We start from the raw sequence: 18,530 nt of genomic DNA on the forward strand, positions 1-18,530 counted from the left end.
CCTTCTGCTGGCGGCTGCTCTGAGGGCCGTGGGCCACGTCTCTGCACAGCACCCGCTGCCCAGGAATCCAAGTGAGGAGTCCAGGTGTCCCAGGGGAGGACTGTAACTCTGCTTTGGTGTACTGATCCCTGCCAGGACCTGACCTACATCCACAGGGAGGGATGATGGCCCAGGGGCTGACCACAGGCAGGACGACCCGGGGGTACAGGTGTCCCTCCCTGTGGGGTCGGATGCAACTTGCAGAAGGGTCACTCCACACTCATGCTGGTGTAGCTGGTGTGGCCATGTTCTGGGGCTGGGGGTGGGGCACGGAGTGGAGGTGCTTCCGGGTGCTCAGTCTCCTCTGCTTAAAGGGGAGGTTTTCCTCTTAACTACCATGATGTCCTAATGTGAATGTCTCAGTACAGACCCAAGATGTCTTACAGCAGAGCACAAGTTCTTTTAATCACACTCTCGAAAAGCGTCACAGGTCACAACACTGGAGCACAGAGGAGACCCATGAGGAGCCCATGTCCACTACAGTCTCGCAGCAAGGCCCGGCCGCCTGGTATTTCTGAGCTTCACATTCCATTGTTATTAGCTGGAGCCTTAAAATCGGCCCACAGAGTACTCTTGAAACTTCAAAAAAAAAAATAACTGATTCAGTTTATAACAGCCCTGCGGCAGAGCTGGCCTCAGGTGACACCCACTTAAATTCAGAGCCTGCTCCTCTGGATGAGGCCACTGAAACCTCACCCTTCCCCGGGACACCTGACAGGTGGCTGCCAGCAGACTCAGAGAGAACCCCTGCTCGGAACACCCTTAGCCTACACTCCTGCCAACTGGCGGGCGCCCGTCAGCCCTGACGCGGCTGGCACAGGGATGAGCCCACTCTAGATCTGAGTGATACTTGCCACTTGTCCCCACGTTTCAGAGGCTTTCACCTCAGGCTAGTCACACAAACGCAATGTCTGTCTAGAGAAACAAGGGTGTTTATAAACATCTATGAACCAGGCCTGGGCCGCACGATTGCCAGGGCCAGCTTCCCCCACCCCAAGGGCCCATCAGAATCATGGCCCAGAGCTGTCCTTTTCCATGTGACCCCCGAGTGCATGCAGTGAGAAGGCCAGAGGGGAGGTCATCGGTGAATCAGGGACAGGACTTGGGAAAGCTGAAGAGGGCGTCTGTCCATCTCATCAGACCACAGCTGATGAGACCACATGGTCTGAGTTGACCTGGCCGTTCTTGGGCAGTAAATGGCTAAATGAGTGGACTGAAGGTAACAGGGGACAAAGGAGCAAGAGCTACAAGTAACAAGGACACGGGTGGCAGAGAACTGGGTGGGGGGTGCCTGGTGGGTTCCTGGTTGATACCCCATGAACAGTAACACCCATGCCTCAAACAGAGAGAAACAACTATTTCAGGGCAAAAGGCCACCCCACAGTCTCTGAAACCATGCATTTCTCTCAAGGCCTTTTTCCATGTGTGTGCAGGCCTAACTGTCCACACACACTGTTGCTCACTGGACACCAGGTTCCGGTACACCCATCGTCTGTGGTGGGTGGGGAAGGGCAGAGGGAAGCAGGATGGAGCTTCCTGCTGTGTCCCTCCCCACAGGCAAGAGGAGGCCCCACCTCCCAGCCTCAGGAAGCCTTCCTCCTTCATCAGGCAGTTACTGCGCATCTGGACGGGAGGACAGTACACGAGGATGCCCAGGGAACCAGCTCGGGCACTGGCTCTGCAGTCAGGGGTGAAGTTCAGCTAAGCAGGCAGTACCAGAGCCGTTCCACAGGGCTGGGAGACAGGAAGCTGGTGCCCCAGCACTTGTCCTGGGGTCGGCTCGTCACTCCTTGGGGATCTCAAACATGCACAGGCTCTTGTACTTCTGCAGCAGTTCGTTCTTGGTCCGGACCTGCTCTCGGAGGCGCTGCAGCTGCTGCTGCTGCTGCTCGGGGCTCAGGTGGATGCCAGGCATGGTGCTGACCACCTTGCGCATCTCCTGGAACTTGGTCTTCAGGGTGTTCAGGTCCTGGTGGACGTCAGGACTGTCCTTGTCCATGCTGCAGGGGCAGAGGGCAGGCGTTAGCACCAGAAACCTGAGAGCTCCCTCCTCACTACCTGCAACCCCGCATTAGAATGCCTGTCGCCTGTGTCCCCCATTGATCTGTGCACTGGGCAATCGGCAGGCACCCCCGCACCCCTCCCCACATCAGGAGCACAGGAAGCAGAGCCTTCCTCCAGGGCTGCCTCCTCAGCCCAGCCTGAGGGCACCAAAGTAACATTTGCTGAAAGAGTGAACACAGATAAGTTCCTACATATCTGCTGAATGAATGGAAAACCATCACCAACATAAGGCAACAAGTGGCAAGTAAAACCTAATGAAGTACCACATTCTTTCTAATGTGAGACACTACAGGCCATTCAGGAGACAATCAATGAGCAAGAGCTAATTTTAGCTGATGTTCTGATGCCTGAACCTGTTAACACGCAGTCTGATTTCCACAGGGCTATTCATAAATTTTACATTAGTCACAGCTACTGGAAAACTTTCAGCAGATACTCGCTCTCTCCCACCTCTCCCACCAACTCGGGTAAACTGAGCCTTCTGGTCCCGCTCACTTTAAAGGTGGGATCATATCTTCACTCGTAGCTATTGTCAGCTGACCAAAGACCCATGTTCCCTGTTACAGGAAAATTAAAGAAAGCAAGAACAAAACCCTTCACCTGAGAACAAAGAAACAGCCCATCAGTTGCTCCTGTACATTTTTTAAAAGCTAGGAAATGGATGGATGAGCCTTTGAAAACAGGTGGTTGAGACTAAAATCTAAAAGCCGATGCACAGGCTGTTTTAAAAGTCACCCACTGAGGCACAAGAGTGGAAAGCTGTCAAGGATCATTTATTTCTTTCAATAAACGCTCATCCCTATTGGGCAATTTCAACCCAGATGGTGGTAATTCATGCTTATTATTAATCATTTCTCTGCTTATGCAGACAGAATAGCCATCTTTCCTGGTGATCTGCTAGTTAGAGCTCATTTCTGATAGATGAGATGCACTGGGGCCTGCTCACTATTTATCAATAACTTGAACTCGGAAGTAAGATCTGGAGAATCAATAGTTTATTCTGGGGAACAAATAAAGACATTTCCTGTTGTCTTCTGAGGCCCTCGATTCACACACACCAACTCTGGTGCACCTCACCCCAGCTTCAAGGAAGCGTTTTATATTCTGTTTCCTTCATGTCTCAGCTCTGATCTACAACTCTTGACAGACACCATCTGGACTTCTGAAATCATTCCACTTGGATGGCATATGTGCTAACACATTGTTACGAATTTAAGTCCCAAGGCAATTTTGAAATTAAATTATACTTTTAAGAAAACTGATTCACAACACACAAGTCTGAAAGGACAAGGTAAAAACAAACAAACAAAAAAAAACATTTTCTAAACAATAAGGTCCTACCATACAGCACAGAGAACTATACTTAGTAGCCTATGATAAACCATAATGGAAAAGAATATTTTTAAAAAAAGAATGTCCATATACGTGTAACTGAACCACTTTTCAATTTGTTTTGACAAAAATGTAACCACACTACACACATGGTTCTGATTCCTGCTTTTCTCACCTGAAATGGACCTTGGACGGCTAGATGACCTGACTGTTATGGGTATGTGGATGTTTGTAACTGACTGCCTGAGGTCTGAATGGGGATGACCATCCCACACCTGCACCTGTGTGTGCTGGGCACCCACTGTCCCCTCGGTCAGTGCTGCGGCTCTGCCTGCCACCACCCTCAGTTCATCCCTGCTCCTCCTACTCCCCAGCTTCCTGCGGACCCCAGTCCTCTCCTCCTCCTAAAGCCCTCTGTCCCATCTACCTTCACAAAACCCAAGCACTAGCTCAAAAACTTCAGATGACTCCTCGACTCCAAGGTTCAGTGTCTCTGGGGTCAGACACCCAAGAAAGTCTATTTTCTTTGGCTGCCAGTTGAGAAGTTGGGGACAGGAAAGGGGAGGTATGGGTGAAGGGTGGGGCTGGGTCTCAACGTCCAGTCTGTGGACTTGCTCTAAAGCTCCTATTCTCAGTATGGCTCCCCTCCCCCAGCTCCCACAATGAGCCTAGTGTTCCCCGGTCCAGACACTCTGTGGCTGACTCTTTCCTAAAACAAATCTTAGGAAAGTACAAGCCTTTAAACTATCTGAACCAAGGTCATTCAGCTGGTACCTTATAGAGCTATCATTTGCGGTTCATTTTTGGATGGTAACACCTATTCAATGGACATGAGATTGAGTAGACTCTGGGAGATAGTGAAGGACGGGGAATTCTGGTGTGCTGCCATCCATGGGGTTGCAAAGAGTCAGACACGACTGAGCAACTGAACAACGAACGATTATTACTCATATATTAGCGATAAGAAAATCAAGGCCTAGAAAGGCTATGCACTTAACTAAGATTCCAACACAAGCAAGTATCAACATGCAGATCTGAACTCAAGATCTGACTTCAAAGCCCATGCTCCTTCTCGTGGACGATACAGCTCCATCTTTAAGGCCAGCCCAACCCAATTGCTCTATCAGGGTCAAAAATAGACTCTGAGAATGTGTACCCTGTGATTTTTCATTTTTCCATATTTTTCCTAAAACCTGAATAAGCATATTTGGCTTGATCCTGGATAATGCCTGGGACTCCAGGGCTGCTTCTGTGTTTGCTTGGTCACTCTGCCTAGAAGTGCTACCTGATTACAGGCTCCTGGGAACAGAACAGTCTGCCTTGCCAGATAAACACTATTTCACATCAAATGGAGCCAGATGAAGTCAAGGTCTACTGTGACTACTGTGAGAACAAAGTCTTCACAGTCGTCTGAAAAGCAGTGGAAACGTCAGGTCATCCCAGGGCAAGTGAATCTAATCTGCCTCAACTCTAAACCAGCTGGGCCACCAGCAATACTTTCGTGTTGTGAATATCGATTCCATTTCAGCAAAACATCCAAGAGCATGTTGATGTTCACTTGAATGTTACTGTAAAAGTAACTTTGTTGTAATCCACTTTGCTTTGATTTTTTAATGGCTGAATAAAAAGTTCAAGCCCAGGAGTTTAAACTTTGCTATCACGTGGACATAAACGACAGTTAAAAATAATTTGGGGGATTGGGGAGATTTTGGCTGTGTGTGTGTGTTTTCCTTCTAAGGATCAGTTTGAAAACTCAGGTGATCTGAAGATTGACCAAAATAAGACAATCACCCCCTGTGTCGCCATGACAGGGCACACGAGTGCTGTCCGGAGGTCAGCGCCCTACTCCTGTGAAGTTCCCAACATCACCCCTATAATCTCTTTGCATTATGGGTTATTTCGCTCATGAGTTTCCCCTTCTAACTGGTGAGCAAGGTGGGGATGAAAAGTCGGCCCCTCCACGTGTACACGCCACAGCACTTAGCAGTGTGCCACACATGGAAGATGACCCGTATCTGTCGGATCTGTGGGAAAACAGGCTCACCAGGCTGCGCCCGAGTGGTCTGCCTGCAGCGTCTGTGCATTTGCTGTCTACACTAGCTCCGTTTTAAGAACGCTGCCTGCCAGCACAGGGCCTGGCAACTCCCAGGATCGACTGCTGAACACTTGGGACTGCTCGCGGTGGTCTGGGCGTGGCCGCTCCCCTCCGGGTGTGTCTCCCCCTTGGTACCGCGGGGCGCCCCTGGATTTCGGACACGTGACGGGCAGCGGGGGACGTGCGGGCTGATTCCCCCGGGCCCTTACCATTTGATGATGCTGTGAACCAAGGGAAGGAAGGAGCAGTTCTCCTCCGCCTTCACGCCGGCAGGTGATGGAGGCTTCGGCGCAGGCTGCGGCTGCTGCGCAGAGACAGACGGCGGTGGCTGCGGCTGCGGCAGCGGCTTCATCTCCTGCAGCGGAGGCTCGGCGGGCGGCGGCAGCGTGTCCTCAGCCTGCCGGCCGGCACCAACCCCCACAGAAGCCACGGTGCCCGGGACCCCAGCAGCCGATCAGCCGCTCAGGCCGCTTCGCGCGCCGGAAGTGTTTCGGATTATGACGTCACCACCGTGCGCCGCGGAGGCGGGGCCGGGCCTGGCGGTCGTTACTAGGCAACAGGCGGCTGGTCCTGGGTGGCCTGGATTTGGTGGTGCGCAGAGACAGCTAAATTTTTCAATAGTCAGAAATAGAAGGTATACTTCAGGAATAACATCTTATTCTTATTCACGTTACAAAGAGAGTCCAAAAGCAACCTGTACAGGAAGAGTGGACAGCACCTCCCGCACCTGCGGGTGTCAGGCCCTGGGCCCGCAGACTTGGAGGATCCGAGGGAAAGGACCCACGGCTCCCAACCGCGCAGAAGCCTCCAGGGACGAGGCCTTGCGCCTACCCTGTGGACCCAGAAATAAACCGAACAGTTAATATGCATCTTCTGGGTGTCACACTCTGTGCTAACTGTGGGGGAAGGGTGGGGGGGCTGTCTCAACTTCCTCCGAGCAGAGATGGCCGAAGGGCATTAGTGCCAGGAAGAAATACCGTATCCGAGGGAGAAGTCAATGTCAAGTACTCTCCGTACCTGTGGGCCAGCTCTTGAAGCCCCAGTCTCAGTTTGCTCACCTCTAAAATCTTTAGTTCAGGGTCATGGCAGAGCCCAAACCACTTTCCAACTTCAGACACGTGGCTGACCTTTGAAGGTGTCCTTTGCACGAGCCCTGGGCTCTTAGGTCAAAGTAGGGGACTCCTGGTGGGTTTGTGGGTATGTTCCTCAAAACAAGCCCTCCCGAGCCACAATGTGGGGGCTGTGTGATGGGGACTGGCATCCTAGCTGGGAAGTTCCCCCCTCCCCCATAGGCTTTAGAGAGGTGAGGAGTCCACAGTCAGTGGCAAGATAAACAGCAACACTGAAGAGCATGGTGGCCAGTGCCAAGGAAGCATCAGTGCTGGTATTTCAGAGGCATCTTGGAGGAGTCTGTGAAGGCAAGTCCCAGGGGAGGAGACTGTGGAAGGAAGTGGGGAGGGTGGATGGTGTGTCAGAGGGCACTTTGGTAATAGCCTTAGCACAGCTTTCTTATAAAAACTGCACCCCACAGGTGAGCACAGGGAGGTAGGGGGCTGCTGTCTGTGGGCCTCTCCCCCTGGGGGAAAGTTCAGCGTTCTGGTGGAGAAGGAGGAAGAAGGTCCTCCTGGGTCAGGACCAGACAGGCTTGAAGAGGCTGTACACCCTTGGGATTGCCTGGGGACATAAGGGCGGTGTAATAGCCTTTGACTGTGTGGATCACAATAAACTGTGGAACATTCTGAAAGAGATGAGAATACCAGACCACCTGACCTGCCTCTTGAGAAACCTGTATGCAGGTCAGGAAGCAGCAGTCAGAACTGTACATGGAACAACCGACTGGTTCCAAATAGGAAAAGGAGTGCATCAAAGCTGTATATTGTCACCTTGCTTATTTAACTTATATGCAGAGTACATCATGAGGAACGCTGGGCTGGAAGAAGCACAAGCTGGAATCAAGATTGCTGGGAGAAATATCAATAATCTCAGATATGCAGATGACACTACCCTTATGGCAGAAAGTGAAGAGGAACTCAAAAGCCTCTTGATGAAAGTGAAAGAGGAGAGTGAAAAGGTTGGCTTGAAGCTCAACATTCAGAAAACAAAGATCATGGCATCTGGTCCCATCACTTCATGGGAAATGGATGGAAAAACAGTGGAAACAATGTCAGACTTTATTTTTTTGGGCTCCAAAATCACTGCGGATGCTGATTGCAGCCATGAAATTAAAAGACACTTACTCCTTGGAAGGAAAGTTATGACCAACCTTGATAATATATTAAAAAGCAGAGACATTACTTTGCCAACCAAGGTCCGTCTAGTCAAGGCTATGGTTTTTCCCGTGGTCATGTATGGATGTGAGAGTTGGACTGTGAAGAAAGCTGATGGCCGAAGAATTGATGCTTTTGAACTGTGGTGTTGGAGAAGACTCTTGAGAGTCCCTTGTACCGCAAGGAGATCCAACCAGTCCATTCTAAGGGAGATCGATCCTGGGTGTTCATTGGAAGGACTGATGCTAAAGCTGAAACTGCAATACTTTGGCCACCTCATGCGACAAGTTGACTCACTGGAAAAGACTCTGATGCTGGGAAAGGTTGGGGGCGGGAGGAGAAGGGGACGACGGAGAATGAGATGGCTGGATGGCATCACCGACTCTGTGGACATGAGTTTGGGTGAACTCCGGGAGTTGGTGATGGATAGGGAGGCCTGGCGTGCTGTGATTCATGGGGTCGCGGAGAGTCGGACACGACTGAGCGACTGAACTGAACTGAATAATAATAATAGTAATGACCACAACTACTGTGGATTGAAAGTAGGTACAAGGGACAGAGCACAATCATCTCATGTAATCCACAAAAACTCTGGAAGGTAAATGTTAGCGTCTCTGTGTTATAAATGGTTAAGAATCTGACCCAGGTCACACAGCTGTCAGACAGCAAGACTCTGTTCTTAACCAACACAGAGGAGACCTCAGGTTCCTACCAGTCCTGTGACTTTGTGGTTCAAAATGTTAATGTGAGGCTTTTACTCAGAATTGGAAAATAATTCCGCGTTCATAAATAATCTCCCTATAGAAATCACACGTTATCTTTCCCTCCTGGTGTTTTTATAACTTCATTACCAGCCCCAACTTTATCATTGGTAGAATTATGAGGGTATCTCTTTAAAAAAAACACTTCAGGTATAAATAGATATGGGTAAAGAAAATGAAGTAGGAATGAAGGTAGGAAGCAGGAATGGAGTAGGTGCCTTGACAGTTTGCCCTAAAAATAGTTAATATAATTAGTGGCGAAGAGTAGAGCTGACCTCATAATATTTCAGGCAGATTTCAGGGAAACGCTGCCTGTGCTGGCTTCATTAAAGCTGAAATTAACACAAGTGTGTGTCTGCTTAGAACTTCTCTGTTGAAAGTAAAAAAAAAAAGAAAGAAAGAAAGAAAGGCAGAAACCCCACAGAAACAACCATGTGGCATTGATGCCCGGAGTAAAGCTTGCTGAGTCCTTGGGCAGCTCTCCTTGCTTCTCAGGCCCCTGTAGGCTGCTGGTGGCCAGGCCAGGCCCTGCTCAGCCCATCTGAGGCTCATAGCTTCAGACTCTGCATAACCTCCCAGGAAGACTGAACAGGTTGTTCCACATATTTCACCTAGAAAAGTCCCTGGGAGCAGTAACAATCACTTCTGACTATTAAGGCTTTCTCCCAGACTTAGGGCATTTAAGAGGAGTGAGCTGCATGCGTGCCCTCAACAGAGACAGAAAGCAACCACCTGTGTTGTTTTCAGTTTTCTGGTAGCCACACACAAAGAATCAAAAGAAACAGGTGAAATTGATTTTGGTAATGTCTTTTACTTATGTATTCACAATATTATCATTTCCATATGTGATCAGTACTAAAAATTATCAAAGAGGTATTTGAAATCTGAGCTTCCTCGATGGCTCAGCGGGTAAAGAATCCACCTGCCAATGCAGGAGACACAGATTTTATCCCTGGGTTGGAAAGATCCCCTGGAGAAGGAAATAGCAACCCGCTCCAGTATTATTGCCTGAAAAATCCCATGGACAGAGGAGCCTGGTGGGCTGCAGTCCATGGGGTCACAAAGAGTTGGACACAACTGAAAGACTAAGCACTCTTTGAAATCTACTCTGTATTTTACATGCATAGCACATCTCAGCTGGAATAGCCACGTTTCCAATGCCCAGGAGCCAGGTGTGGCCAGTGTCCATGGACCTGGGTGACACATATCTATCTGGACAGATCTCAATCCTAACCGAGAGAGGAAAAAAACTAGCAAGTCATACAAAGCCAATAGAGTATATTGCTACTTATACATACATTTGCAACATGAAAAATAACAATGTGTCTGATCCATAGATATAAAACATACATGTCAAAATGTTTCTAAAGAACTGAAGGGTGCCCCTCATGGTCACAGGGCAGGTGAAGTTGTATAACAGGCCCTGCACCTTTCTGTATGGTGTCAAATTTCTTTTATAGATTATAAGGAAAAGTGTGAACAAGTGCCACATGTGGGAATGGGTACCAAGGAACCCAGGCTCTGTTCTTTCTGGCTGTGTAACCTTGGACAAGTCTTCCCGTGCCTCAGATTCCTCATCTGAAAAATGGGATCATAACAGCTCCTAATGGTAGGTTACCCAGGAGGTTGCTCCTGAATGGGTTACAGGAGTTACCCTGTGGAGAGGACCCCAAATGTTCCCTGACCCATAGGAACCACCACTGAAGCTTTAGCTACTACTGCTACTGTTCTAATAAATGTCTCAAAAACCCCTTATGATTACTCCTGAAACAAACTGTTACTACAGGAACACACTTGAGAACCAGGTTACATCAAAGCTCTCTGATTCTCTCAGCAGACCTACACCACAAATAGCTGTAAATAGGCTCGTGATATATCTCTGCTGCGTCAAGTCCAAAAATAGTCATTCCTCTGTCAGACAAACATCATGGGGATTGTTAAACTGATCGTGTCATTGAATGATGGGGCTTTTTCTTCAAAGCTCTATCTTACATCTGATTCATCCTTTTCTTTCATTAACTGGAGCCTCAGGCGAGTTGGAAAACTACATGATATTTTGATTTTTGCAAGTAAAAAAAAAAAAAGGCAGTGATCACAGTTCAGGCCAGCACAGTGCTATGGATAGCTGGAATCAGCTAATCACAGCCACGACTCACCGCTCAGGCCTTACTTCAACCCACCCTGACGATGGCCTTTCTCCTCTCCAAATATTATTTCATCTTCTTTTTATTCCTTTCAAGCACCCTCTTCTTATTCTAAGCTCCTCCGTGATGACCAGTTTCTCCACTCACTTATCTTCGTGTTTCATTTCTCAGAAGCACTCATTTCAGCACACAAATTCGACTAAGTTTCTTTCAGACTCAGAATATTCTCCATAAAACCTTAAGTCTTTATTTCTTCTTCTTTTTTTTTTTTTTTTTGCCAGACCTCCATCCACTTTGGATGTAATAAAAATGAGAGGCAATCCCTTCCAGCAAGCGGTTTGGTCTAAAATGGTTCGTTACGTCCTGATGCCTGACGCTGGCTGACCTCCTCACTCAATCATTTTCACTCAGAGGATATGTGAGCCAAGCTTTTCTGTCTCAACGGGCTCAGCCTGAGCTGGTCCTGTTAACCCTTTTCCTCACTTGAATTCCTCCCTTTTCTGGTAGTTTCTTTCTCTTATCAGATTTACTGTAAGACTTTTGACTTTTGATTACTAACTGCAGTTGCAAAACTATAGTTAAAAATTATTATGTAGCTGGCGGTGTTGCTGGAGATGACCAGGCGTGCTGCCCGTTAGCTGGGCCGGTGGCCCTGGGCCTGTGGCTGGGTTTCTGACCTCTTGGGATGGGAGGAGGTGCCTGTAATAGCAGATATTTAGAATGTCCCCAGACTGTAAGGATGACAGGCTCCAAGCTGAACCCTGGAAGTGGCGTCGAGATGAACCAGCAGCATCTGTCCATCTCTGCTCACCACATCTCTGGAAAGGTGGCCCTGTGAGCGCTGAACATGTCCTGCCAATCTTTGGTCCAGCCACACGGTGTGATCCAAATGTCCTGGCCCCTGGTCTGTATCAAGACCTGCTGGACAGGGAGGAGGGAGACCCCAGGCCCAACCACAGAGAACAGGCCTGGGGGTCCCGGCTTGTCCCCGTGGCACCCTCATCTCATAGACTAGGAAGCAGGGCCCGGGGAGGTGGAAGGAGTCACATGTTGGTGGGGGAACCAGGAGGAGCCTTCGACGCTGACTCAAGGACAAAATAAAAATCGGGAGGGGATATTCAGGGACGACGGTATTTCCGATCTTCATGTGCTTCCTCCACAGCATCTTCACTGGGTAGAAACCCGCAGGAAGTACTCATTGTTGTTGGAAGTACTCAGGGCTGGTGGTGAGGAGCCCAGAGCAAATGGGGAGTGGGTGCATCACCAGCTTACCTGAGTCGTGATTTTTCTGGTGGCCTCAGTGACAGTTGACCAGAGGGCCAGCTTTTGTCACAGTCTGACCAGTGGCCACTGTGGATGCAAGGAGAGGAGACAGAGTGGAAGACTTTTCCCCTAACTAGGGGTCCCAGGAGCTCCCTCCCCACTTTTGTAAAGTCCTGGGCAGCCCAATTACAGAAAAACCAGGCTTGGATGGAGGGCCTTGGGGGCCAGCGCTGCCCTCCAGGTGGACCCTGGTGGATGCCAGCGGGTTTCCTGGGTGACAGCCGGGTTTTCGTGCAGTGAGAATTGGGGGGAACTAGCCAAGGTGCAGAGTTAACCTGAAGCAGTGGCAGGAGCCCCTCCTCCATGTGACCTCAGGCTGTAGGGGACAGTGTGCCCTGGGGACAGGCCTGGAGAAAAGGCTCCAACCCCACACGGGCCAGGTGCTACCAGCTCTGTGCCCTCAGGTGAGTGATTCCACCACCAGTACATGGGCAACTCAGTGGTACCCATCCCTGCCCACCCAGGCAATGGGGCGGTGAGAGACCACCCCGTCCAGGGTGAGGCGCAGTGCTGGGGCTCGGGCCCAGGGAACGGGGTTAAAAGACAATTTCCTGTTTGTTCTTTCTGGTCTGTGGTACACATCTGGGGAGCTGTCCACACGTGGTGTCCAATTAGCCAGCGGTGCAGGAAAAGCAAGGTGGACATCAGAGCAAATAGAATTGTCACTGCGTCTTCTTTCCTGCTCTTTCTGCATTTCAGCTCTGGTTTCAGCGTCATGTACAGGCAGGCTCACAATCTCATCATTGTGTGATGCAGCGCTGGGGGCAGGAGGTGAGGGGTTAGTCAGTGCTGATGGAGCCTGGCCAAGAGCCAGGAGGGGAGGCTGAGAGCACTGGGTGTGACTCAGGAAGTGATTTGTCTTGTGTATGGCGCGGTGGGGGTGGGGGTGGGGGGACAGAGCGTGACCCAAGGCACAGGCCGTCTGGCATCGGCCCATAATTGATTTCCCCAGAGGCAATACTTGCTGAACCTCCATCCCCACGTATCAGGGGCAGATGCCACTGCATCTGGTCTGAACAACGTGGGCCCCGCCAGCTCAGGGGGCAGGGAGACAGGAATGACAAGCTCTCTTCAGGTGGCCTTGGTGGGAAGATGGGAGAGGGGTGGCATGGCTGGTCAGCCTTCACACACCCAGCTCCTGTGCAGCAACCACCCCCAGAAACTGCCAGGTGCACTCTTGGTGAATGAGATGTGGTCGCTGCTCCTGGGTGGGGGTGGGGGGGGGCGGAACGGGTGAGTAGTTGGGGTCTCTTCTTGGGTCTCTGATGGCCTCATTTCACAGCAGCACATGCAAACTTCCAGGCTTATTAGGTGAGACAAGAGGACTTTTTAGGATTTTTTTTTAAATTCTAAAAATAATATTCCCTATTTTAAAGTCTGGTAACAAAAAATATATGATGAAAGAATTTGGGGGAAGTGCAAAAAAGCACACAAAAGAAGAAAAACGCTGTCTTCCAACACCTAGATATCCATGCTTAATATTCTGTTGTCTGTCTTTGCTTACATTTTAAATATATGTATTTTTTAAAAAGCAAATTTGACATCATGTTGTTTTGTAATCTGTTTTTGCCCTCAACAATTTTCCATGAATGGCTTCCCATAGAAGCTAATATTTACCTACAACTTGGTTTGAAGCAGTTTTCACTTCCTCTGAGATTCCTATTTTTTTTTAAGTTATCTTGGATTCTAATTTCAATCTCTTAAACATTTTTAAAATGAAAATTTGTTTTTATCAGTTTCCTGTCATCTGTTTCTGCCAAAGGGCCTAGGCACTGGATCTTAAGAGTAACATGTATCTGTACACTCACCTATGGCTATCCATCAGAGCCATGCTCCTCACAGCTGGGAGCAGGTGCCCAGCAAGTGTTCTCTGTTCTGGTCTGATCTATGGCCTCTGCCTGACGATGGCTGTTTCAACTGAGTCCTGAGTAGACATGTCCTTGCTTTAATGCTCTTCCCTCCACACATGGTTCATCCAGGTCTCAACAACCAGGAGACAAAACAGTGTTGCCTTAAAAAATCACTGGAGAGGGACACAGGCCCCCATCCCCTGCCTGGCTAGAGCTACACCTGCTCTGACTTCACCCCAAAGGGCACCCCTGTGAAGCCCCAGCTTTTAAGCAGCAACACACAGCCTCCCTCCATGGGCTCAGTGAGACCTAGAAGGGCTTTGAAGGACATCGTGTCACACCTTCGTTTGTTTTACAAAACAGAAACGTAACTCAGATCTACCAGGTGAGTTTATCATCTAAACACACACCCACATCAGAAAGAAAAGATTAGAAATGATGCTCAAGGACAGAGTTGTTTTGTTTTGTTTGCATTTGGGAATTAGAGAACAGGACATTGGGATTCCCGAATAGGCCATCAAGAGGTCAGTTACCAGGGTTACCAGATAAAACTAAGTTTTGAAATGTGAGAATGTGGTCCAGCAGGCAGGCAGAGTTCATGTGAGCAGCGAGCTGACTTACACATGGTTCAGTGTGAAGTGACAAGCTGTTCCTGTGTGTCCAGGTGCTGAGACATAGCAATAAACTCAACAACAAAAAAAATAAAATAACCTGATTAAAAAATGGGCAAAGGGCTTGAATAGACATCTGTACAGCGATGATATGCAAATGACCAACAAGCACATGAAAAGATGCTCAACATCAATAATTATTAGAGAAATCAAATCAAAACACCCACTAGGATAGCTACTATTAAAAAAAAAAACCTAGGGGAAAAAAATCAACTAGAAACTTAGCATTAAAAGAACTAAGGTCATGGCATCTGGTCCCATCACTTCATGGCAAATAGATGGGGGAAAAGTGGAAACCATGACAGACTATTTTCTTGGACTCCAAAATCACTGCAGATGGTGACTGCAGCAATGAAATTAAGACAGGCTAACTCCTCGGAAGGAAAGTTATGACAAACCTAGACAGCATATTAAAAAGCTGCTGCTTCTCCGGCTGCTAAGTCACGTCAGTCGTGTCCGACTCTTTGCGACCCCATAGACGGCCGCCCACCAGGCTCCCCCGTCCCTGGGATTCTCCAGGCAAGAACACTAGAGTGGGTTGCCATTTCCTTCCCCAATGCATGAAAGTGAAAAGTGAAAGTGAAGTCGCTCAGTCGTGTCCGACCCATAGCGACCCCATGAACTGCAGCCTACCAGGCTCCTCCGTCCATGGGATTTTCCAGGCCAGAGTACTGGATTGGGTCGCCAGTGCCTTTTCCAATATTAAAAATCAGAGACGTTATATTACATTGTATACATTGTATTACATTGTATACATTGCTGTAATAAAAAGCAGTTGATATTACTCAGCCAACAAAAGTCTGTATAGTCAAAGTTATGATTTTTCCAGTAGTCATGTATGGAGAAGGAAATGGCAACCCACTCCAGTATTCATGCCTGGAAAATCCCATGGACTGAGGAGCCTGGTAGGCTACAGTCCATGGGGTGGCAAAGAATCAGACATGACTGAGTGACTTCATTTTCACTTTCATGTATGGATGTGAGAGTTGGACCATAAAGATAGCTGAGTGCTGAAGAATTGATGCTTTGAAACTGTGGTGCTGGAAAAGACTCTTGAGAGTCCCTTGGACTGCAAGGAGATCAAACCAGTCAATCATAAAGGAAATCAGTCCTAAATATTCATTGAAGGACTGATGCGGAAGCTGAAGCCGCAATAGTTTGGCCACTTGACGTGAGAGCCGACTTATTGGAAAAGACCCTGATGCTGCATTCCCTCCCTACCTGAAGGCCCTGGGGGCTCCCAGTCTTGCTACTCCTCCGGCAACTGGTTCTTATAATGAGTACAAGACACACTTCAGCAAAAACCATCAGGGAACTTTGTGAAAACAAGGTTTATTACTAACAAGTCCTGGAAGGTACATGGCACACCCAGGGTCACCCAGCAAGATAGGAGAGAGAGAGGGGGCACAGATCTGGGGTTCTACCTTTACTGGGGTGGAGAGTAGGTTTACTCTTTGTTGATGAATTTAAAACATAAGAACAAGAGTTGGTGTGTCGGAAAGAAAAAATGGGTTCCCTCAAACAGGCAGTTATCTGGGTCATCCAGGACTTTCTGACAGGAGAACTTGATGGTTGAGGTGGCCTGGCTCTTCATCTGCTTGTGTAGCTGGTAACTGTGTCACACAGCTGGCAGTATGTTTATTCGAGATGGATGTCTCTGAATTGGCAATCAAAAGCTTATTGTCCAGGCACTCTCTTTACAGCAAGGATGGTGACTGCTATTAACACCTGGGGGCCTATTTCTAGTCGGTCTCTAAGGCCTGTTCCTGGGGGTCTTCTGTGAAATCTTTTATTATCCACAGAATCAACCCAAGGTATCCACAGCAGGACCACATGTCAGCAGGGCCCTGGGCTCTCCTCTTCCAGACCGAGGTTAGCTTTTGTGGCTCACTCAGGCTACACAGTGACAACCAGACCTGCTTTCTGGGATGGCTTGTGGCCTTGCAGATGTTAACTTAGCTGCGATGTCCTGGTTGGGCCTGGTCACCTGTACTCTGGGCTATGGACATACAGAACAGTGACCCACGGGCCCCCGCGTCCCTCCAGAGAGCAGACCTTGTCTGTATCTTTGTGGACAAAGCACCAACTTCCCAGACACCTGGTAACAGGCTGACTCCCAGAAGGCCCCACCCCTTCTGCTTCAGGGCCAAGCACTTCACGGATTCCCAGCACATGGCAGACCTTCCGCATCCACCTTCCTCACCAGCAAGGTGTCTCCTGGAACCTTGGGGGATGGCCCTGATCTGCGCTCTACCCTTGGCTTCTCGCAAGGTCTCTGCAAAGCTATGTTGGTTTTGTTACCTTGCCTGAGGACGGGGCCAAGGGCCAGAAGCCATGGCCACAGCCCCGTGATGGCCCTGACTGCCCCTCAGTCTTCTTTCTCCATTTCCGGCCACGTTGGAATGTGCTCTGGCTTCTGACGTCCAGCCTTGCGAGGACACTCATGGGGAGGTTGTTGCTGCTGTCATTTAAAAAGTCCTTTTCTTCTCCATCTGTTCCTCGGGGATCATCCCGCTGACAGGGTCAGGCCCAGGGTGGTTCCCTGAGAGAGAGAGAGAGAGTCGGTTTCTGCTTTTGGAGAGAGGTTTTTGTGTGTGTGTCTTTTTAATAGTTTTAAGCCATTTGCTCATTTTATTAGTTTTATTTATTTATTTTTTTTGCCATGCTTTAATGTGGAATCTTAGTTCCCTGACCAGGAATGGAACCCACACCCACTACACTGGAAGCACAGAGTCTCATTGGACCACCAGGGACATCTCTGGAGGGAGTTTTTAAAAACCCCCCAAAGCATCCCAATTCCTGTTTGGACCCTCCTCACACCGAGCTGGAGTCTGCCTGCCAGGAATGAGCAGAACATTGAAGACAAAGTGCAGTTGGCACCCCTCTTGCAAGACATTTTCTTCCTTCTCTAAATCCAAATATATTTTTTTTTAATAAAGGACATTTGGGGGAAAAAAGGTCTCAATGTAAATAGATTTAATAGGCACCTGTTGGCTTTGGCTGGGCAGGTTTTCCCATTTGCTCTTCAGAGCTTCCTTGAGACAAATACCCAAGGCTTCCTGAGCTAGGTGAGGCGAGCCAGTTTCATGCGGGGCTGTGATGAGAATTACATTGTTGAGAGTGAGATAGAGAAAATCTCCCGGAAAATGTCAGGAGTGTTTTAAGTTTCCTGAAATGAAGGCACAGTCCTGGTGGTCAAGCCACCGCCCGAGCTGCACCCAGGAGAGCTCAGAGTTGGCCAGGGAGGCAGGCCCAGTCCATCCTGAGGCCCAGGCAGAGGCCCTGCTAGGAGAGGGGCCCCCACTAAAGGCCCAGGAGTGGACCTGACAGAGGTAGAAAGCTGGGCGGAGCTGTGCCTTCAGGCAGCCCACCTACGCTGACCGCTTGGACACTCTCCTGCGTTTCTAACACCCATGACTCCAGCTGGACCCGCACGTCAGGGCCACTGTGAGGTTGCTGCAAACTGGCCACTCCTCCTGCTGGCCTGTGAGCTACCCAAGCTCTGGTACCTCCTGCCACAGGTCCCTGGCCCTCTAAGGGCTCCAGGGGTTCCTCCACAACACCTGCTCCAGGTACTTCATTGATGCTGAACTCATGAGTCAACATGGTAGGCAGTCACTTTCTCCCAAACTCCCCGACATTTAACTATCTGCACTAAGTTCCCAACACTGCTGTAGATGCCGGGAGGGCACTGTGAACAAAGATGGGGTTCTGGCTCCTGGAGCCCACCCTCCCCGCTTCCCCCGGGCTTGGGTGTGCAGCAGTGGCTCTCGGGGGAGTGTTTGCAGGCCACAGAGGGACCCTTTGGTGCTGGGTCACTTTCTCCTCACAGAGGACCTCCCAGACACCCCACAAACACCTTGCCTTTGTCTCTCCCACAGCAGCTGTGGGAGGAGGCAGCTGGACAAAGATTCGGGAATTGACCTGAATCTACATGACTAATAAATAAAATGAGCCCTTGTAGGCTTCCTGTCTGTGGAGAAA

The 18,530-nt window shown here is 49.3% G+C and overlaps 1 protein-coding gene across 1 annotated transcript; it reads right to left on the reverse strand.

Annotated features, from left to right (window-relative positions):
• Window positions 1–419: 419 nt before the first annotated feature.
• MED9 (mediator complex subunit 9) lies at window positions 420–6,010 on the reverse strand. Its single transcript, XM_055407484.2, has 2 exons — window positions 5,740–6,010; window positions 420–2,039 (listed from the first exon to the last, which is right to left on the reverse strand). Exons 1-2 carry the CDS (start codon window positions 5,880–5,882, stop codon window positions 1,823–1,825), a joined length of 360 nt encoding a protein of 119 aa, XP_055263459.2. The 5' UTR covers window positions 5,883–6,010; the 3' UTR covers window positions 420–1,822.
• Window positions 6,011–18,530: the final 12,520 nt, after the last annotated feature.

The sequence above is a fragment of the Moschus berezovskii genome, chromosome 20 (genome assembly GCF_049115385.1).
Source record: "Moschus berezovskii isolate FMDL1 chromosome 20, NW_MosBer_1.0, whole genome shotgun sequence".
Taxonomy (NCBI): Eukaryota; Metazoa; Chordata; class Mammalia; order Artiodactyla; family Moschidae; genus Moschus; species Moschus berezovskii.